This window comes from Henckelia pumila, chromosome 4 (genome assembly GCF_033568475.1).
Source record: "Henckelia pumila isolate YLH828 chromosome 4, ASM3356847v2, whole genome shotgun sequence".
NCBI lineage: Eukaryota > Viridiplantae > Streptophyta > Magnoliopsida > Lamiales > Gesneriaceae > Henckelia > Henckelia pumila.
In genome coordinates this window covers 192929931-192953866 of record NC_133123.1, presented here as the reverse complement: position 1 = coordinate 192953866, position 23936 = coordinate 192929931, and the positions used below count along the sequence as shown (strand labels likewise).

Sequence of the window (23936 nt, the reverse complement as noted above, 5' to 3'; positions counted from 1 at the left end):
AAACATTACCTGTTGTAGTATCTATTTCTTCTCCTTTGGGGAGGGGTCTTATATCGATTCAGATAGTTAAGAATTGTATATTGAAATTGAGATAGATTGCTTCGTACTTGGTATGTCTGATTTCGACTGTATTATTGGGATTGATATGCTGAACAAGTACAGAGCTATCGTAGACTGTTTCCAGAAGATAGTGAGATTCAGACCTGAAATGGCTGGAGAATGGAAATTCTATGGTAAGGGTTCACGTGCCAAGATTCCTCTTATTTCTGTATTATCTATGACCCGACTTTTGCAGAAAGGAGCAGAGGGATTTCTTGTTTATGCAGTTGATGTGTTGAAAACTAGCCCGAACCTGGCTGATTTGCCAGTGGTTAGTGAATTTGCGGACGTTTTCCCTGATGAGATTCCAGGATTACCTCCGTATCGAGAGATTGATTTCAACATCGAACTGATGCCAGGAACTGCACCGATTTCGAAAGCACCTTATCGAATGACACCAGTTGAACTAAAAGAATTGAAGGAACAGTTAGAAGATTTACTGGCCAAGGGATACATTCGACCCAGTGTTTCTCCTTGGGGAGCTCCAGTACTGTTTGTCAGAAAGAAAGACGGTTCAATGAGATTATGTATTGACTACCGGCAACTGAACAAGGCTACGGTAAAGAACAAATACCCTTTGCCTCATATTGATGATTTATTTGATCAGTTGCAGAGTTCTTATGTGTATTCCAAGATCGATCTGAGATCTGGATACCATCAGCTGAGAGTTAGGGATTCTGATATTCCTAATACTGCGTTCAGAACCAGGTATGGCCATTATGAGTTTATAGTTATGCCGTTTGGTTTGACAAATGCTCCAGCTGTGTTTATGGCTTTGATGAACCGTGTATTTCTGAAGTATCTCGATGACTTTGTGATTATTTTTATTGATGATATTCTGATATATTCAAAGAATTTGATTGATCATTCTGAACATCTGAGAACAGTATTGAAAACTTTAAGAGCCGAGAAACTGTATGATAAACTGTCGAAATGCGAGTTTTGGCTGAAACATGTTGTCTTTCTTAGACATATTATATCTGGAAATGGTATTTCTGTGGATCCAAGTAAAGTCGAAGCAGTGATCAGTTGATCGAGACCAACATCTGTTCCTGAGATCCGGAGTTTTATGGGATTGGCTGGGTATTATCGTCGATTCATTAAAGATTTTTCCAGTATTGCAAAGCCGATTACTCAGTTGACTCAGAAGAATACTCCATTTGTCTGGTCTGATGCTTGTGAATCCAGTTTTCTGGAGTTGAAGGAACGATTGACCAGTGCACCACTCTTGACAATTCCTTCAGGTATTGGTGGTTTCACTGTTTATTGTGATGCATCTCACCGAGGTTTAGGTTGTGTTTTAATGCAGCGAGGTCATGTGATTGCTTATGCCTCGAGACAATTGAAGCCTCACGAAACCAGATATCCAATTCATGATCTTGAATTGGCCGCCATTGTATTTGCTTTAAAGATTTGGCGACATTATCTGTACGGGGAACAGTTTGAAATCTATTCTGATCACAAGAGTCTGAAATATCTGTTTTCTCAGTCAGAATTAAATATGAGACAGCGGAGATGGCTTGATTTACTGAAAGATTTTGACTGCGAAATTAAATATTATCCAGGAAAATCAAATGCAGCAGCTGATGCATTGAGTCGAAAGGTATGTTCTTTATCCTTATCGACGATTGGTGTATCGAATTTGATTGAAAATTGCTGTTTATCTGGATTAGTATTTAATACAAATTATCAGCCATTACGACTCTATCAAATGCAAGTTGAACCAGCTTTATTGGTAAGAATTTGAGATGCTCAGAAACTTGATCAGAATGTGCAGAATTCGATTGAGAAAGTTCGATTAGGACATGCATCTGAATATCGGGTTCAAGATGATCTTCTATACGTTCACAATCGCCTTGTAGTGCCTGATATTTCTGATGTACGTCAACAACTACTGAAAGAGGCGCATTGAAGTCGTTACAGTATTCATCCTGGTGGTAGGAAGATGTATAACGATCTGAAAGCTCATTATTGGTGGAAGCAAATGAAGACTAATATCACTGATTTTGTAGCTCGATGTTTGAATTGCCAACAGGTGAAGGCTGAGAGAAAGAGACCGCCTGGTTTGTTACAGAGTTTGTCTGTACCTGAATGGAAATGGGATCATATTTCCATGGATTTTGTGACTAGATTACCTCGATCTTCTAGAGGTTGTGATGCTATCTGGGTGATTATTGACAGATTGACGAAATCAGCGTGTTTTATTCCATATCTTATGACGTATAGACACGATCAGATGGCAGAGATTTATATCCGTGAAGTTGTCAGATTGCACGGAGTGCCGAAATCTATTGTATCAGATCGTGATCCTCGATTCACATTACATTTCTGGCATAGTTTGCAGAACTCTTTGGGTACTCAGTTACATTTGAGTACAGCTTATCATCCACAGACTGATGGACAGTCTGAGTATACTATTCAGACATTGGAGGACATGTTGAGAGCTGTAGTGCTTGATTTTGGAACTAGTTGGCAATAATCACTACCTCTTTGTGAATTCTCGTACAACAACAGCTATCAATCGAGTATAGGAATGGCTCCTTTTGAAGCTTTATACGGAAGAAAATGTCGATCTCCTTTGTATTGGGATGATCTTTCTGAAGTACCTGATACTGGTCCTGATATGATACGTGATATGAATGACCAGGTGAAGCTTATTCAGAAACGAATGAAGACAGCTCAAGATAGACAGACGAAATATGCCAACATTCGACGTCGACCATTGTCTTTCGAACAGGGGGATCGTGTATTTTTGAAGATTTCTCCGTTCAAAGGCACTGTCAGATTTGGCAAGCGAGGGAAATTGTCTCCACGCTACATTGGTCCTTATGAAATTCTGGAGAAAATAGGCAATCTCGCCTATCGATTAGCTCTTCCTCCATCGTTATCTGGAATACATGATGTCTTTCATGTATCGATGCTTCGTAAATATCTTGCTGATGAATCTCATGTGCTTCAATCTGATGAGGCTGAATTCGATGAAACTTTGAGTTATTTTGAAAAGCCAATTGAGATTCTTGATCGAAAAGAGAAGCAACTACGAACGAAGAGTATTCCACTTGTGAAAGTCCAGTGGAGTCGTCATGGTATTGAAGAAGCGACTTGGGAGACTGAATCTGATATGAAGCAAAGATTTCCTGAGATGTTCCAATGATGTGAGTCTTCTTTAGTTTTCTGTTATCTGAAATTTGATATATGATATGTTGATATTACTTCAGATTTCGAGGGCGAAGTCGTGTCTTAGTGGGGGAGAATTGTAACGCCCAGAATTATTTAATTTTGATCCGAGAATATTTAATTTGGAAATATTTAGAGTTTTGATTTAAATTCTAATATTCTTAAATTATTTAGGATTGAAATTGAATAAATTGAGAAGCTGAGGACTAAATTGCAATTATTGCATAGTTGAGGGACTAAAGTGCAAATTGTATTATACTTATCAGAAATTGGTTTTGGTTGCTCAGAATGCACGTGTAAGATATACTTTTCATCAGATTTTTCAGAAAACAAGGAGGAGGAAACCGAGAGCAAAGATTTTCATATTTCAATCTTCATCTTCAAATTCACATATCTTGAGCTACGGACATCCGATTTCAATTCCGAAAGATGTTTTGGAATCCTCTCGACAAGACCTTTGATTTGATGTAAGTTTCTTCTTTGTTCATCAAGGTTGGAGAAGTCGAATTTGACAGATATCAGATGTTGATATGAAGTGTTGTTGTTAAGCTTTGATCTTTTGTGTTCTTGAGATTGGATTGAAGATTGATTGTTATATCTTGTTCTTATGATCTCCAGCTATGATTCGATTGTTTTATCTGCTGTTATCTTGAAGATTATGTTGGTTTTGAATCGTATATAGCTGTTATTGGTATTGAGATGTTCGGAATCGCCGAAGTAATACCGATATGCCGTCAAACTCTTGATTTGAAGTGATTTGCTATTGTTTTTGGATTCTGGAGTTGTTGAACTATTGACTGATGATTCCTTGATTGTTATGCTATTGTTTCAGTGCATAAACAGAGTATATAAACTCAAGAAGTCGACTCCGAAATCGATAGAAAAAGGAACAAGGTTTGAGACTATTCTACATTCAAGTTGTATGGTTTTGAGCAGAATTGAGTCAAGGCTTATATTGGTCATCTTGTACAGCTTTGAACAGTTAGAAGACATCCTACACTTCACATTTGAAAGGTAAAAGTGGACTATTATTTGATTGGGAATACAACTCGAGATGGTTTGTATCGAGTTTTCCCTAAATCACATACTTGTTTGATTATTTGTTCTTATGTGTTTTACTTTGAGTTATTGAATAAGTGCTGATATAATGAATGCCTTGATGATGATATATATGTTGCATTCATCTTGAAAACTTATTCTTTGATTTTGAAATGAACGGAAACGTTCGAATAGACGATTTGAGGAATTGTATATGTATGGCCTGGGTGTTTGTTTTAGCCTAGCGTCTGATTTGCATATATGATTGCTTCAAAGTCTAGAGAAGAAATATAAGTAACCCCACCTCGATCGGGAGAGTCGGTGGATTAGTTATGATATCTACTTCTCGGGATCCCAACTGATGAATGATGAGACGAGCCTTGTTTTGAAAACATGCATTGTATTTACTTTTATATCATGATCTTGATATATGTCGTTATGCATGTTTAGTTGCTTTTACTGGGAAATCTATTTCTCACCGGAGTTATCCGGCTATTTGTTGTGTTGTATGTGTCATGACGATAGGCGAAAGTGGATCCGGGCAAAAGCGGAATTGAAGAACAAGGGATGAGAGATTAGCGTGATGATCCGGTATAGAACAGAAGTTGTTGTCTTATATGTTTAGAATAAGAGTTGAGCCTATGAATTAGTAGACTTGAACTTTAGTTAAAGTGTTGATAGTTGATCTTGTACAAACACTTGAAATGGATGTTCTACTCTTGCCTTGAGTTGTTAATGTATATATATGTTGTTGACTTGATATGATTTATATACCATGATGATGCTTTTGGGAGTTGATACAACATGTTTAGAACTTGATTTTTACTTTGTGCATGTTTAGTAGATCAAAGGTTCAAGTTTGACAGCAAGTTTTAGAGCTGGTTTTGAGCTGCGTTTTGTAGGCAGGAAACTGCCCAGGGCCGCGCCCGAGCCGTAGAAAACAGCAGCCCGAGCGCAGCCAGGGCAGTTGGCTACTGTTTTCACACCAACAGGGTGCGCCCGAGCGGCGCATTTCAGCCGCTCGAGCGCAGCCCATTAAAAAAAAAAAAATTCCAGCTTTGAATGTTTGGTGTTTGCTTATCTTTAATTCATGATCTTGGATTAATTTTGTGAATTTTTTGAGAGATTAAGAACCGGGTCGTCACACTAGAAAACCTCGGCAACCCCATCTCAACAGCTTCCTCGTCTGAATATAAAATATCACCTGAGGAATATCACTGCTCTGAGATGCATGGAAAGTAAACGGGTCGCCTTCCGACGGTTTCACTGACACTGTTCTCCGACGAAAATCAATTGAAGCTCCATTGACTGTCAACCAGTCCATACCCAATATCAAATCAAATCTGCTCAACGGCAAAACCACAACATCTACACGAATGGAGTGCCCCTACAGCTCCAACTCCAGCTCTCGGATGACACTAGAGGTAGTAATAATATGTCCTGATGGCATAGTGACATCATAACCATTGTCGGCAATCTCAGGGGTAATGCCTATCCGTCTGATAAACTCCAGGGAGATAAAAGAATGCATAGCCCCTGAATCTAGCAACGCAAACGTGGAGTTGCCTCCAACTAGAATTCTCCCGGTGATCAAGGAGGTATCTGGGTCTGCCTCCTCAGCCTGCATCATGAACACTCTCCCTGTAGTGTTCTTATTCCTCGGGCAATTAGCCATCTGGTGCCCTGGCTCTTTACAATGAAAACAGACGCCTGCTCCTAGAAGACATGGTCTCGGATGCATCTTCTGGCACTTTGGGCAAGTAGGATGTCCTCCAGTATTAGGGGCCCCGCCCTTAGGCTGCTGTCTCTGCTGCTGTGGCTTCTGCTGGTTTGGGCCCTTAGACGGCCCAGTAAACTGCTTCTTCGCAGGAGGCTGCGAAGATGGTCGCTGATACCCAGACTGAAACTGCCTCTTACTCTGCTGCTCCCTCTGGATCTCTCTCCTACCCTCCTCAGAACGCAAGGCTCTACTGACTGCAGCCTCATAAGTAGGGACGTCCGCCATGCAAACGTCATGCTTGATTTCTGCCCTGAGCCCCTCAATAAACTGTCTCATCTTCTTAGGCGCACTGTCAGCAATCAATGGCACCAGGTGACAGCCCCTCTCGAACTGTCGGATGTACTCCACAACGGTCTTGTCCCCCTGTTGGAGACTCATGAACTCTCGGATCATGCGGCTGCGCACGTCCTCAGTGAAATACTTGGAGTAAAACATCCTTCGAAAGTCTGCCCAAAGCATAGTAGTCAGATTCACTCCTCGTGATGCACTCTCCCACCATAAGTCTGCATCACCCTTCAGCATATACACTGCGCACCTCACCTTGTCCGCATCAGTCAACCCCATATAAGCAAAGATACTCTCCAAAGAACGGATCCACCCCTCAGAAACGAGTGGATCTGTGGCACCTGTGAACTCCTTCGGTCCCTTCTTCTGGAACCTCTCAGCCACGTCCTCATCATGGGAAAGTCTCGGACGCGCCGCCTGCTGCTCCAATAGAGCAGTAATCCCAGCCATCATGTTTGCATTGGCTTGCTCTAATGCTGAAAATGGGTTCTGCGGTGGTGGGGATCCCTCACGCCTGTTAACTGATCTCAGAGGCATTCTGCACCACCACATATTTCTTTACGTAAATTGTCATGCATAACTAAGTACTTAAAAAAAAATTTCTGCTAACATAAATACTTAAGTCTTAAACATGCTACTACTAAATCATATTAAAAGCAATTAAAACTTACAGACCGGTAGCGTGGATTTCTGAGCTCGCATAGCAGTGATGACCCCACCAAGAACGCGTCTCTGATACCAATTGAAACGACCAAATTTTCTAAAATAACATATGCGGAAATTTTTTTTTTTATCCTAAGTGAAATAAATGTACATACATGCCCATACATATATGCACAACAAATAACAGATTTAAAAATAACTTAAATAAAATGCAACATTTTATACTTAAATATCTGAGTCAAACTTAAATAAAATACTGTCAAAACAATTAACTTAAAAGTTTGCATGCAATAAATTACTTAATAAAATAGTATTAAAATTTGTCACTGAAAAGACTTAAAAAAAATAAATAAATAAATAACAGAGTTTAAAATTCTTAAAAATATTCATAATGACTCAAACGACGGCTACGGAGGATTACTGCCTGTCCGCTCATACGTCCTTGCCGCCGGTAGGTACTACATCTTCCTCTACGTACTCACCTGCACCATATAAGTGTAGTGAGCCTAGAGGCCCAACATGCTAACATAACAAGGATTAAAAATAATTTAAATCACTGAAGTACTAATACATAACATATACATGAATGAGCATGCTTAAAAAATCGTGAATCATAACTTAAAATCTTGCTTAAACTTGATCTTAAATATAATCATATAATACATACATAAACATTGTTGAGCATACCGTTTTTCTAACATCGCATGGTCATATCCATAGTGTAACCTTAAACTTAAATGGTTCGACTGATCAGTCTCTTAAAACCAACGTACGCGACGGTGACAAATCACCTCTTGCTGGTAGTAAACTATCCTTAAATTGACAGTAAACTGCCCTTAACATGTGGGGGCTTGCCCCCTTAAATTGTCACACTACTTCAACTTCCAACATAAAATTATTTTCTTGCTCAACTTTAAACATTAAATGATGTCATAAAAATTATTTCATGAATGCATGTACTTAAATAAAAATATGTGTCCTTCATATATATTTAATTTAATTTTTATACTAGCATATAAATACTAAAATAACTTTCATGCATAAAATAATTAAATATATAATTAGGACACATGCAATTTCTCATGGTTTGTACTGAACTTCTGGCCCTAACACTCAAGCCCATTTTCTTAAATTCTGGCCCATTAACACTGAAATTGGCCCATTAACATACTTAAGCCCATTAACACATTTCTAAGCTCAATAAATCAATTAAAACCCATTAGCACATACTTGGCCCAATAACAACTTAATCTGGCCCAATGGGCCCAAAAGCCCAAAGACTGGCCCAATAACTTCCATGGGCTCCCAAGCCCATAAACATTATCGGGCTAAATTAATTTAATTTAATTAAGCCCAATAACAATTAATTTCACCCAAATAATTAAATGAAACCCAATTAAATTTTGGGATTTAATTAGGCCCATTTAACACTTAATTAAACTTAAAACTTAAAAATAAAAATACCCGAGCCCGACTCACTTAACCTGAACCCAAACCCAACTAACATAACCCATGACTTTCCAGACCCGACCCGGACCCAACAACCCGACCCGGATCCACTCTAACCCTAAACCCGATCCCCCCTTTCCCCTTCCCTATGCTGCGCAAGCAGCAGGCCTTCATGGCCTGCTGCCGCCCGGCTCTGGCCGCCCCTGGCCGGAACACCACCGCCCAGACGTAGCCCACGTCTGGGCGGTCCTAACCTGACCTTAACCCTGCCAGCATGCAACCTGAAAAAGAAGAATGCGGCCCTCTTCCACAAACCCTAATCTGCGCACTCTTCCCCCCATCTGCTATCTTAGCTTCGCTTTAGACCCCCTATGGCCCATACCACTAGAACCACTCGACCAAAGAGGACCTAAGGCACCCCTAGAACCTAACCCAGCAGACCAGAACCGTCCCATGCCATGAAAACGTGATGAACATGTCAACAAAACAAGAAGAAACACATAAGCCGGAGGGAGAATCATTCAAATCTTGCATGAATTCATGAATATCAGTACCAACCGTGAAGAATCTGACAAAAAAAAAGTTTTATATAGCTTATATGGTGTAAAGAAAAGATTTCGACATGCCTTGTTAATATAACGAAGATTATCGCGTGAACGGGGGCTCCGGGACGACGAACGGCCAAGAACTCACAAATTCCTTGAAGGATCGGCTATGGAGGACTTGTTATTGCTGGAGAATGGCGTGAAAAGGTTGAAGAAAAGGTGGAGGCGGCTGATGGTGATGGTTGTGGGGTAGGAATTTAATTTAGGTTTAATAATTTTGGTAGATAATATTTTAAAATATCTCAATAAATTAATATATAAATATTATACCTTAAATATAAAGTTTTAAACTCCTAAAATATTTAAAAGTCTGATAACACAGCCAAAATCCCGAAATATAATATTAGGAAAATTTTAAATATTAATAAAAGTCATTAAAATGACTTATTTTGGCTAAAAATAAATCCTTAAATAAATATATAAATAAATACTAAAATTTTCTTGACACACCTTAAAATATTATTTTAAGACTCATAAAACTCAAAATATTTTTGGCTAAATAATTTGGTGTTTCGTCCGTCCACGGTCCCGTCTACGCGATCAAAACCAATATTTCCTTAAAAATCTAATAATACTATAATTGCGGGTTAAATGATAAAATAAATTAAATCATGCATATAAATCACATAATATCACATAAATACATTTAACCCTTAATTAAAAATTAATTTCTCCTAATTATGCATGTGGATTTACGTTTAAAATTTTCGGGTGTTACATAATCTATATCAAATTTGATCTCAACTCGATTGTGTATATATCAAACTACTCGAGCTTGATTAAAGCTCGAAAGTTTGAAATCTGGCATGTTGATGTAACCCATCACAAATAAATCTTGAGCTCGAGTTCGGGCTCAAGCTTAGGTTTGGATATGCATCGACAAAAAATTCCCCTATTTTCCATAATTATATATATGTGTGTGTGTGTCTTAATACTCGAGCTGTAGCTCGCGAGCTATTGAAGTACGTACAAATAATTGAAACATCAACTCGAAAAAAATACTCAAGCAATTTGAACTCAACTGGAGTTGGTAGCTCGACTTACTTGCACCCCTAGTCCCCTATCCACCCTTAGGGCTGAGTATGGTACGGTATACCGTATCAAAATACGATATCGTATACAGTATTATATCATACCGGTATGAAAAATTTCATATCGGTACCACCGAATTTTCGGTATTAAGAATTTCTATACCGAATACCATACCGGATATAAAAAAAATTCGGTATACCGACAAATTTCGGTATACCGAATTTTTTTTTGGTATACCGTGAAATTTTTTTAAAAAAAAAATTAATTCGGTATATTCGGTATAATAAAAGATTACAAATTATACAAATAGTATATATTATTAATTCGTCCTCATTGTGTCGTCTGATTTATGTATGATATTTTAATGGGGAGTGTTATTGACACTCCAAATATTGTTAATCACACTCCAAGTTATATTTTTTTTATTGTACTAATTGACAAAATTACCCTTATTTATGAATTTCTTATTATATATAAAATCTTGTTTGACATTCCAAACTTATATTTTTATATGTATTATGAAAATTATTATGTTTAAATCATTAATTTTTTTTATTTTACATATAATCAAAAAAATAAAATTTTAAAAATTAAAGTGCACATATATTAATATATTTTATGTTTTATCTCAAATTTTACAAAATATTATAAAACTTTAGATTTCTGTAAACTGAAAATTTGATAAATTTGGTTAAATTAAATTAAATATTAATTATTATTATCTAAATTTGTGTATAGTTTGATTTGGTTATATCATGATTATCTCGATTATTGATTTTAAAAACATATATTATCTTATTTCAATTCATTAAATTTTTGAAAATTTGACCAAGAAATAAATTAAAGTTTCAGGAAGATATTTTTTATTCTTCTTTTTATTTTTAATTTTTTTAAAAAAGAATTCAATTGTCTTTATTTATTTAAAATATTTACTTAAATTTATTATTTATAAATATATTATTCTCTCCTTAAAAAAAAGAAATATATTATTATAATTTGTATCATTTTAATTATTTTATCTTATTGGTTCCCAAATAAAGTGATTACACCATATTATATACATTATTTAATTTATACTTTTAACTAATATTAAAAATTCAAGACATATTTATAAAAAATAAAAATAAAAATGATATCTACTTTTTGAATATAATACATTATTACTTTGATAAACAAAGTATCGAGTGGTATAAACTAATGTAATTAAGATGGATAGAAATTTTTACTACATAAATATTTAAAAATTCATTTAAATTTTTAAATATTAATGCTATTGTATAAAAAAATTAAAATTCTTAAAAGTCATTCAATATTATGAATTAATTGTATGCGGTTTACTATATGGATACTAAAAACAAAACAAATCCAAATAGTATTTATATAAAAATTCAAATTAAAATCAAAGAACATAAACAATATCATATACATGCTTATGTTAATACAGGAGCAAGTATGTGTCTAGCAAGTAAACACATACTCCCAACTCATTATTGGAAGAAATACGACAAAGGATTAAAATTTCGAATAGGAGATGGATCAATAATCATGCTTAATACAGTAGCAAAAAAATTAAAAATAGAAATAAAAGAAACAAAATTTGAAATACCCATTATATATCAAATAAAATCAGGAATGTATATTATAATAGGAAATAACTTTTTAAGAGAATATCTTCCCTTTACACAATTTGAAAATTACATAACTTTAAACAAAGGATCATGAATGATTTATATTCCTAAAATACGAACAGCATTTCGTGTAGGAAATGAAGGATTTACAAAGAATTTTCATAAACGAAATACAAATCCAATAGAACTAAAAATAGAAAATATTTTAACAATTAATCATGAAAAAAAATCATGAAGAAATTTTATGATATTTGTTCTAAAAATTCTCAGGACAAAATTAAGAAAAGAAAACAATTCATTGCTTCAATAAAACTTAAAGACCCTAATATCACAATCCGTGAAGCACCAAGAAGATGCAACATGGATGATGTAAAAATATTCGAAAAAGAGGTTCAAGAATTACTAAAACTTAAGATAATCATCCCAAGCAAGAGTCCACACTCTTCACCAACCTTTTATGTCAGTAAGAAAGACACTGATAAGAAAATAATGGTAATTAATTATCGAAAAATGAATAATGCAACAATTATGGATGGATATTACATCCCAAACAAGAATGATTTACTATCTTATATAGGAGGAATGAAATATTTCTCCAGTTTAGATTGTAAATCAGGATTCTGGCAAATTCAGCTAGAACCACAAACAAAATTACTTACATCATTCAGTTGTCCAAAAGGACAGTATCAATTGACTGTATTACCTTTCGAACTTAAACAAGCACCAGGTATCTTTCAAAGATATATGGATGAATCTTTTAAATCATATGTAGATTTTTGTTGTGTTTATATAGATGACATATTAATTTATTCAAAAACACTAGATCAACATTATAAATACCTCATGACAGTATTAGATATTTGTTATAAAGATGGAATTATACTTTCTGAAAAGAAAGTACAATTGTTTAAAACAAAAATAAATTATTTAGGATTACAAATAAAAGATGGAAAACATTGTTTACAACAACATATACTTAAAAAAATTCACGATTTTTCTAGTGAAATCAAGGATAAAGATCAATTAAGAAGATTTTTAGGATTATTAACTTATTCTGGAAATTACATTAAGAAACTTGCAGAAATCAGAAAACCTCTTCAGGTAAAACTTAAACAAGACTACAAGTGGAAATGGTCTAAAGAAGATACTAATTATATAGATACTATTAAAAAGAAAATAATTAGTAATCTTCCTGAGTTATATTTTTCTTCCAATAAAGATATAATAATAATTGAAACATACGCTTCAGATAAATACTGGGGAGCATGTTTAAAAGCTTATACAGGAGAAAGAAATTTAGAAGAACTTACTAAAACAGCTACTAGAAATAATGAAGAATTATGCAATTATACATCAGAAACTTTTCAAGGTGCACAATTAAATTATCATTCAAATGAAAAAGAATTATTAGCTTTAATATTCACAATTAGGACTTATGAAATTTATCTTATTCCTAAATCATTTTTAGTAAGAACAGATAATATGAATTTAACATATTTCAAGACAAGGAAAATATCAAAAAATGCAGGGAGAAATGCAGCAAGGCTAATTAGATGGCAATTGGAATTGAACCATTATCAGTTCGAGATCCAACATGTCAAAGGAACGGATAATTCATTACCCGACGCATTAACCAGAGAACTTCATCCAAATTATACTATCCGTAGTAACGGAATAAAAAAAGAGATCCTAAGTGATCCAGAAAATGACCACGAGTCATCCGAACATTCCTTAGAAAGCATGGGGAATATAAATTGATGAAATGAGATTTATATTCAGAGAATGAATTATTTTATGACTTTCAGTCATCCGAACATGCCTCAGAAAGCATGAAAAATATAAATTGATGAAAATGAGATTTATATTCAGAAACATGAATTACTCTAAGAGTAAAGACAATCAATCTCATTTATGAAGATTGATTCAATTCTTGCAAAAGAATTTCATAAATGCAATGATATTCATAATAAAACTATCCGAGTTACTCACGAAAAGAGTTAAATTTCTAATCATTTATATATATATATATATATATATATATATATATATATATATATATATATATATATATTTTATTGTGCAGGATGGAACAAATAAATCAATTAGAAGAACAATTGATTGATATAGATGAAGAAATTCAGATTCTTCAACAAAGAAAAAAGAATATAAAAGGAAAAATTCAGAGGATTAAAGAAAAGATGACAACATCATCATCATCATCCTCACCAAAAACTCCAATCAAGTTAGTAACTCCATTTAACAAAATAATGGAGATGAATGAAAAACAGTCAGTGGTCACAGCCAACACTGATAACCAAGAAAAAGAAAAGAAGAAAGAACCGGTGGTCATAGCCAACACCGAGAAAAAAAAAAAAAAAGGACGTTTAAAAGTGCCCTTGAAGCAAGAGAAAGAAAGATGGTCAATCTGCGACCACAAAAACCAATTTTTGAAAAAACAAATTTTCCATAAAAACTCAAGACTGAATTCTTTGAAACACTAAACTATTTAAGAATAGCCAAATCATCTGCAGAATCTTGGCTACAAAATTGTGACACACAGATCATATCAAGAGCAAGAACACTGCAAGGTGCTTCAGCGCATGAAGTCGCAAGATTCTTTTCAAATGGATTATTAAGTAGATTGGAAGTCAGTCCCAACAATCAAGAAATAGAACTATTTCCATATCAGTTGAAAAATAGTATCATCCAGTTCAAGAAAGCAGTCTTTAAGGACAATCCAGTATTAACATTGAGTATTCACTCAACCCTTCCAGATTGGGATGATAACAAATTCTATCAACCAATGGTATATATTCAATGTCGAAAACAAAAAGACAAGTTCTAATTCGAAGGATCAAATGAAGAGAAACCAGTAATGGATATCTCAACACTTCCTGAGATAAGAATAAAGACATTGATTGACATGATCTCAAAGACAGGAAAGATTAATGGAAACTCAAAGGTTAAAATAAATTTTGCAACCAGTAAAATTTTATTAACCACTGGACATAAGGAGACAATCCAAAAGAAAGAACAAGCCATGTTAGCTCAATTCGAAGCTCCAATCTATGAAGCAAGAGTTGACATGACCCGAGAAACCCAACAAATGCTATGTCAAAGACTAAGAACAATGATTTCCACTCACAAATGTGGACATTGCCAAACCATTCAGACAGAAGAAGCAGCTGTCAAAGAAGACAAATCAATAAAGAAATGGTCCGAATGTACTAGTGATTCAGAAAGTGACACAATGTAAAAACAAATGAAATCGTGGACCACACCACATGTTAAAGGCATCCACTCAGATGTAAAATGAGTTGTTTTCCATTATGTAGTTTCGGGTGGTCCCCCTCTTTTCTTTTATTATGTATGCGTTTCTCCACGCTTATAAAAGGAGATGTTTTATGCTGTAAATAAGGGGAAGCGAAGTTTGAGTATCTCTCTCTTCTTAAGTTTCTTACAATCTGGTTCATACAAGACGTATGAAAACTATCAGAAACTAAGAAACATAAAATCAGAAACAAAAATAAGCCTTATGGCTAATAACTAAACAAGCAGGGCGTAAGAAGGATAAGGTTGGAAACCAACCATTGAAGATTTATGGTTAGAGTAAACCTGGAGATCCATAGAGCAAGTACCAGTTGATCAAGTGATCGTTAAGGGAAAGCAAGGATTTGGCCTCTGCTCAATACCAAGATTCATTCAAACAAGGAAACCTTCCTAAATCTCCTGCAGCCCTTAATTCAAAGAAATATTCAAAATATACGTTAATCATGTCATCATCCTTCATAAGAAATGGAAGATTGATAATAAAAAACTGGTTTGAAATAGAAGATGATCATGAATATGATACATTTCATGAATATCGTTTAAATACTTCTGATTTAACCATATTCGAATCAATTTATCAACTAAAAGTTGTAATTATAACCCATGAATGGAACCAAACTAATCTGAAAATATTTATCTGTTATAAATGAATCAGATCTGTAAAGCCATGAATGAGAAAATTCATAAGAATTTGAAGAATTTCGCAACCTGGTATCAGAGCGGTTAATTAAAGCAGATTATTAAGGTCTGGATTAACATTAGATATTGAGATTAAAAATTTATTTGATAAAATAATCTTACTAAAAGATTTACATCAAATAGATCAATTATGGAATAAAATAAAAGATCTTCAAACCTTTTATTTCAAAAATCATAAAAAAGAACATTTTTCAAGCAACTGGAAAATGATAATTCAAATTTCTGAAAACGATGAAATTGAAGACATAACAATATGTTATGAATAAGAACAAACTTTGTTATCGAAATCCGATCAACAAAAACAAAATAATAAAAGTAACAATTTTTACTAAATGAAAAATGTATGAAAATACGAAAATGAATATCTTTAATTTATATTCTCAAAATATAAATTTTGATATAGAAAATTGTGAAAACAATTTGAAACATCTTAAAAATTGTCAATCTTCAATTAATAGTTTCGAAGATTTTCAGAATTTATTAGAACAGATAGATTCAACAAAAAGGCTTTTAATAGCCTTAAGAAAATTAAGAAGTTCTATCATCTGTTAAAATGACAGAAGTAACAATTCCAAATCATAATAGTCAGATTGATGAATCTGAATAGAACCAAGACTATAATTTGAATATTATATTTAATCAGAATAAGTTTGTTGAGATACAAAAAATAGGGTTTTCTAATTCAAAAACAAATCTAATAGACTAACCAGGAATATTAAGCAAGATTTCAAATTTTATTAATCCCAGAAAAAATTTAATTTATTATTCGATTCGTACAAAAGAACGATCTTGTAAAATAAATAACGAATCAAGGTCTAATACTCTGAAGTTATTAACAACTCAAGATATTGATACCATCATGGCAAAAGCCAGTGAAAAAGAACGATCTGAACTGAAATATGTTCACATTGGAGGAATCGAAATAATAGTATCAGCTCACTACCGAGAAGGAATAGATACACCAATTGAAATCACAGTTTGTGACAAAAGGATACGTAATTTTGAGGATTCTATCCTTGGAAAAATTGAAGAAAACTTATGTTACAAAAAGATGAAATTTTGTATTTATCCACAATACAATATATCTCTTTTTGATAAAAACATAAATGACGTTTTAACATTAGATTATTACTTTTATAGAAATAATCTTATGTTAACAGAAAACCATCCGATCAATATAAACTATGTTGTCGGTTTAGCAATAAGTAATAATTCTCAAATAGGAATAATTTCAACAAAACCAACTATTTCTGTTGAAAGAATGTTTGAAAATATTACAATAATTGAACACCCTCGAAAAGCATTTATTGAAGAAATAAATCCCTATAAAAGATGGAGTTCAGATGACCTCCAAATCACAAAACAGTCTGTACCAAGAAGATCATTATCATTTGCTAGAAATGATGAAGATATTCTTGAAAAGATTGGAACCATGAATCAAAATATTTTTAAAATTAAACAAGCTATTGTTAATGAATCAACCTCATCGCAATGTCGTCCTTAATAAAATTAGAAAAAGATCTAGGAGATTTAGAAAATAATATCAATAAGATCAATCTATCAATACAAGAATTAGAGAAGAATTTCAAAGAATATATTGATTTAGCAACGACTAGATTAATAATTGAACAAGAAAGACATAGTAATGAAATATTAAACTATCTTAAGGAAGTTTTTCCAATAGATAAAGGAAAAAGGAAAATGGAAGAAGAACCACCATTCAAAATTGAATCATGGTATAGAAATCCCCTTAGTTATGACAAACATAAGTATGGAGATGTTTAGTGAAACAGACTCATCTGAATCTAAACAAATAGGAGTAAATACAGAAGAATTATATCATTCACATCAGGAATCAGAACAATACAGAGATATGGATATTTCAGAATCAGAATCTGAAGATGATTCTAGACCACAATTAAATCTACGAACAAATGTAGAACGTTGTGGTGGAAGAGATGATGAAGAATTTAAATACAACAGAGACCAATACTCTGGATCTTATAAAGATGTTAGAGACATTCTTAGAGAATAAAAAACATCAGGATTTGTGAAACAAAATATTTTAGATTTAGGTTGTTCAACAACTAAAGAAAGAAAATTAAAGATAGATCATTGGGCAAATGAACTATCAGTACAAATTCAATTAACACCATTATTAGACAAAAGTGAGAATATTCAAGTTTTAACTCATGGGATGATAAAAATGACATTGGTAGGAGCAGTAAGAACTTGGGCTGAAAACCTAGTAATTACTAATCTACCACAAGGAATGACAGGACATCGATATTTCGAACTATTTGTTGATGTCTTGTACCAAGAATTTTTAGGAGTTTCTAATAATGATGCTAATCTGGTAGCTAAGAACATAGAACAAAATAGAGCAATTTTTATTCTAGATAATATTAAACTATGCAATTTATGTTATCTAGAAGAATTTATATGTGATTATGAAACAAATTATTATCAGTTAATAGATGCTGATAAAAAAGAACATTATAAATTAAATATTTTTAATAAAATACCTAATATACCAATAAATAGTAAAGATGAATTCTTAACTAGCGCTTATGCCAAAACACTAGGAGGAGCTATTAAATTCATTAAAGATTTATAACAAAGAAATGTCATGAAGTAACATTAAATAAAAGAATATCCAGATCTTACAAACAAAATAATAAACTTTGTTGTGACAAAATGAAATTCACAGTAAAGGAATACAGTTGCAAAACAAACATGTCACACAAACATTTAAAACGACAGAAACAAAATAAATTTAATAAACCTTAATAAATCTTTTAATAGAAAATTTATTCCCTATAAGAAAAAGGAATTTAAAAGGAATTTCTTCAGAAAATCTTATAAAAGAAAATTTTATAAAAAATTTGATAACAAAAAACTACCTTGACCAAAGGGTAAAGGAAAGAATTGCACATGTTGGTTGTGCAACGAAGAAGGACATTATGCGAATGAATGTCCAAAACGAAACGAAAAGAAAAATAAAGTTAAACTTCTTGAAGAAATATATACTATTGAATTTTATCCAGTAGAAACAATTGAATTTTCATCCGACGATGAAAATATTTATTATCTTGATGAATCAAGTGAATCAGATTTTGAATCTGATTCCACATTTGATAATTCAAGAAATAAAAATGATTAAAATAACGACAAGTGCATTTTTGGAAAATGCAACTCTAGGTACTAAACTCAAACTTTTATTTGGCTTGGGTACCTATTTTCAAGTTGCCCTACTTCTAATTGCGAAAGAGATTGATTGTCTATAATTCTTACTATGTCACATGTCATACATACATGCATATATATTTTTTTTTTTATAAAAGAAGACCAAAGGAGAGGGAAAGAATAGCTGAAGAGTCGGACTTATCAAAAAGATCGTCCATAGATCGAACAAATTTCCTGAAAAGGATTTCCGTAAAGGCAAACCCTAGCTATTAAGGTATATATATTTGTTCACACACACATATATATAATAAAATAAATAATAAATGTATATGTATTATGACAAATTTAGTCTTTTAATTTCGGGAAAAAACTTAAAAATTCATATAAAACATTTAACGACCGATCCATCTAATTTCGCGTGGAGCAATATATATGGTCTATTTTATTTTTTTTTTTAAACCAAAGCTTAAAATTTCATAAAAAATAATTATGCATGTTCCAAATATGTAGCATGCACATCTTTCAACGACAAGAAGTATCCAAATTTTGACATAGCTAATTAGTCAATTAAAATTCCAATTTAGTCACACGCTACTTGCATATTAATGTTGAACATTATGGATGACTTTACTAATTAGTGCATCATTTCCCTTAAACTACATTCTAGTCCCATCCCCTCCGGCCTATTCATGCCTACCCATATACAAATTTTGTTAATTATTTAATTTCTTAGCCATGATTACGCTTTTGCTTTCACACCAAATTTATACCTCATGATGTGACTTCATAAGTGATCCTAAGCAAATTAATTCCACCGAAATAATATAAAGAAGAAAAACTCAATATCCAAGCAAATCAATTATCAATGTGCAATTCTATATCAGTATTATGAAAAACCTCAATCCAAGCAAATCAATTTTCAATATGCAATTCTATATCACAGTTACATATTTTTTTTGGAATTATAAAATTATCTCAAATGTACTTTTAAAAGTGTTCTCTTAAAGTGCATTTATGATAGTTTTGTAATTGCAAATGAAAGTGTAATCATATGTATAATCTTTATTGTTCATATAACATAACTCGGTCTGCATATATATATATATACCTAGTTACACACACATTTATATTACTTTGTGGCAAAGATATTCTTGCTTGAGCACGACTCCTTCCTATAGTGTATATATATATATATCTTAACAATTTACTCCAAACGTGCAATGATACCCATAAAATCATGAAACCCTAACTTATTATTATTCCAAACAAACGATTATAATATGTCTCCCATTTTTACTGCAATCGTATGCATTTTCTTGATTCAAGATACATTGGCTTCCGTAGTTTCAACTGGAGATTTCAACAAGGACTTCTTTGTGAACTGGTCCCCCAGCCACGTAAATACATCTCTTGATGGCACAACAAGAAGCCTCACACTCGATAAGGATTCGGGTAAGTTGATGATCGATGGGGTCGATTTCGAAAGATTAATGCATTACGGTCTGATCATGGCCTAAGATCAAAAGTTTTTCCTCCATGCAGGTTCGGGTTTTCTTTCGAACAACAAGTTCTTATTCGGCCAATGCGACATGAAGATCAAACTAATACCAGGAAATTCGGCTGGAACCGTCGTCGCCTTTTATGTATGAAAGACTTAACAATTTCTAAGACATACAAATATTGCTATGAATCAGATTTCTCTTTTGACCATTTTGTTGTTAATATATATGACATGCAGTTGACTTCTGATGAACCGAATCACGACGAGGTCGACTTCGAATTCCTGGGGAATGTGGCTGGTCAACCTTATACTCTGCAAACAAATGTATACATAGATGGATTTGATAACAGAGAGCAGAGGATTAAACTGTGGTTTGATCCCACCAAGGATTTTCACACATATACCATACTCTGGAACCTTTATCAGATTGTGTAAGCCAACTTATAATATATTATAAATATGTATTTCCATTTAATTCCATCATGCTTTTCATAATTCTTATACTTTCTTTTATTAAAACTTTTCAAGAATATTGGATGAGGATAAGTTAAAAAAATTATATATATGTTTTTAAAGAATTCTATAATTTTATAAAAATAAAAATCATTTAGACACCCATTAAATATATATTAATTGTAAGAAAAGGTTGGAGAACAACTCCAAATATATTTGTGTGTGTGTAAAAGTATATATATGACCTTCTCAAAAGAATTCTAAAATAAACATTTCTTTCTCAAGACGACTACGAATCTGAAAAATTATAGCTAGGATATCAGATTTTCTAACTGTTTGTTCTTGCAAGAAAAGTATAGGAATATATAATAAGCCAATTAGGACAATTAATGTGCTTTCTGAGATGACAAGAAAAGAAAAGAATTAATCTTAGTCTGGTGTATAATACATATAAAAAATCATGACAAAAGGAACTATTTTTTTGGTGGATTGAAGATATATTTTTATAATTAGTAATTTAAATCATAAACCCACCTCAATCTGCGTCAGGAGAAGATCTTTCGATGCAACATATATAGTGAAAGACGTTTTAATTAGTGAACGATAATTATTTATGTACGCACACGCACATATATATATAATTTACCCTCTAAATCTCTGAAATTTATTTATTTTTGTGTTTGAATATTATATATTATAAACTGAGCTCATTGATGTGAATGCAGATTCATGGTAGACTGGGTTCCAATCAGAACGTACAGAAACCATACGGATAAAGGAATTGCATATCCAAGGAAGCCCATGGGCCTACAAGTCAGCTTTTGGAATGGAGAGAGTTGGGCCACTAATGGTGGGAAAGACAAGATTGATTGGGCCAGTAGCCCATTTGTTGCCTCATTCAAAGACCACAAGATCGATGCTTGTATCTGGGACCAAGACCCACAATCCTGCTGGGATGGAGGCCCAGGTAATTGGTGGAACAACGAAAGGTTCAACTCTCTAACATGGGCCCAAAGAAGATTGTTCAGATGGGTCCGAAGATATTACCTTACATATGATTATTGCCAGGATAATCAAAGATTTAACAACACCCTTCCTAATGAGTGTTTCCAGCCTAAGTATTGATAGAATATCAAAGATTTAGAGGGATTTTATTTTATTCAAAAATTTTATTCGATTATATGTACTAAGTCATTGATCAATGTATTCAATATCATCATATATATTTCTGTTATATAAATGAAGCAAGTAAATAGTTTATCTCGTGGATTGAATAGGTAAGCGCGCGTTTGACCAGTTGTCAGAAGTTTGATTTATCCAACCAACGTTCTCAAATAAGCCTGTCGCACAGGACTTGCACAATATGATCATTTGCATTAACTTAGGGGTTTACACGATACACATCGAAAATATATCAATTGCGGATTCCCACATCACATAAAAAAAAATCAAATCATGCGAGGATAAACAAATAAAATTAAACATAATCTTTTTTTCTAATTAATCGACCAAATGTTTTCAAATTATTACAATTATATGTGATCATCGAAACATGGAGCAACTCCTAAATTTTTCCTCGTGGTTTTACAAAAATTCTATTTTGATACCTCATCTTTTAACGTTCTCAAAATAGTCCTTGATCTTTTAAAAACTTTACCAATTTAGTCCTACATGCTAAAATATTTTCAAAAATTCTTAGATTCTCCCTGTAATATAAATAATTGAGTATTAATAAATTCCATGAAAATAGTATCAGAGTGTAGGGATTTTTATTTCACATATTAAATTATTATTTCTATGGAACTTACTTTGTAGAGGAGATTTCACCTCAAATCATGGAATATGCGAACATATGTTCGATTTTTTTTTTTTTCAATATTTATTCCAATATTTAGAATATTATTTAAAAAAATAAGATCTAACTAAGGTTAGATAAAATAAGTTATTGGAAGTTAATCAAGATACTAAGGTAAATTATGATTCAAAGTTATAAAGTTTTTGAAATTGTTCAAGATTCATCTAATGCATGTTTCTGATCCATGGGCTGTTCGAGGGGCTAACCATCGGTTCAAGGTCTGATCTAGGGTCCTTAGGGTCGTTTTGGGATGATGGTTAGGTCCTAGGAGTGGATGGTCGTGGCTAGAACCCCTGTTGTTGCATGGGTGACGGGCTGCACAATGTTGGAGGAAGATGGGATCTGGTTCAACATCTGGGAGTCTATGGCTGAGCCAAGCTAGGTCCTATGGTTGCATTGGGACCCTGGGGTGGTTCAGGTGTCGGAGGTCCGGCCACTTGTGGCCGGAGCTGGTCGGATTAAGCCTAATACTAGAACTGCTACAACAAAGAGAGCAGTTTGAGCGATTTTAGGAAAATAATTCGTACGAACTGTAGGACTCGAGTTAGGGGCTAGTTCCCCTTTGGTTAGAGCCCCAAGACCTTGGGAAAGGTTGGGTCAGTGGTTCTCCGGCCGGTGATGGCCGGATCTGGGCGGCCGAAGCCCAAAAAGGGCTGAGGTGTGCTGCTGCCACGTGAGAGAGGAGAAAGGAGTTGTGTGTACTGTTTTTGGGCAGCTTGGGCAGTAGGGTCAGGGGCTCGGGCAGAGTTGTTTCCGGGTCGGGTTAAGATGTTTTAGGGTCATGTCTTATGGGTACGGGTACGGGTTATTTTATTTTGGGCTCGGATAATTTAATTAGTGATTAAATGTTTAAGTTGCAAATATTTGAATTTGGGTTAGATAATTTATTATTTGGGCTTAGAGTAATTTTAATGGGCTTTAATAATTATTGAGGTGAGCCCACTAATTTGTCATGGGTCTTGTGATCCATGAGAATTATTGGGCCAAGTTGTGTCGGGTTTAGTAATTTTATCGGTCAAATTTATCAGTTAATGGTTAGTTAATAATTTTATTTGTAACGACCCAGAGTATCAAGACGGGTCTTTCCAACGTGCTTATGTTCTCACTCGCACGCACCCTGAAAAACTTTCCAGGGGGTCACCCATCCTAAAATTGT

At 33.5% G+C, this 23936-nt stretch overlaps 1 protein-coding gene across 1 annotated transcript; it reads left to right on the top strand.

Moving 5' to 3' along the window:
* The first annotated feature begins 20206 nt into the window (after nt 1–20206).
* On the top strand, nt 20207–22114 carry LOC140866194 (probable xyloglucan endotransglucosylase/hydrolase protein 10). The gene is made up of 4 exons (XM_073271106.1): nt 20207–20423; nt 20514–20614; nt 20710–20903; nt 21651–22114. The coding sequence occupies exons 1-4, from the start codon at nt 20252–20254 to the stop codon at nt 22048–22050; spliced, it is 867 nt and encodes a 288-aa protein (XP_073127207.1). The 5' UTR covers nt 20207–20251; the 3' UTR covers nt 22051–22114.
* Nucleotides 22115–23936: the final 1822 nt, after the last annotated feature.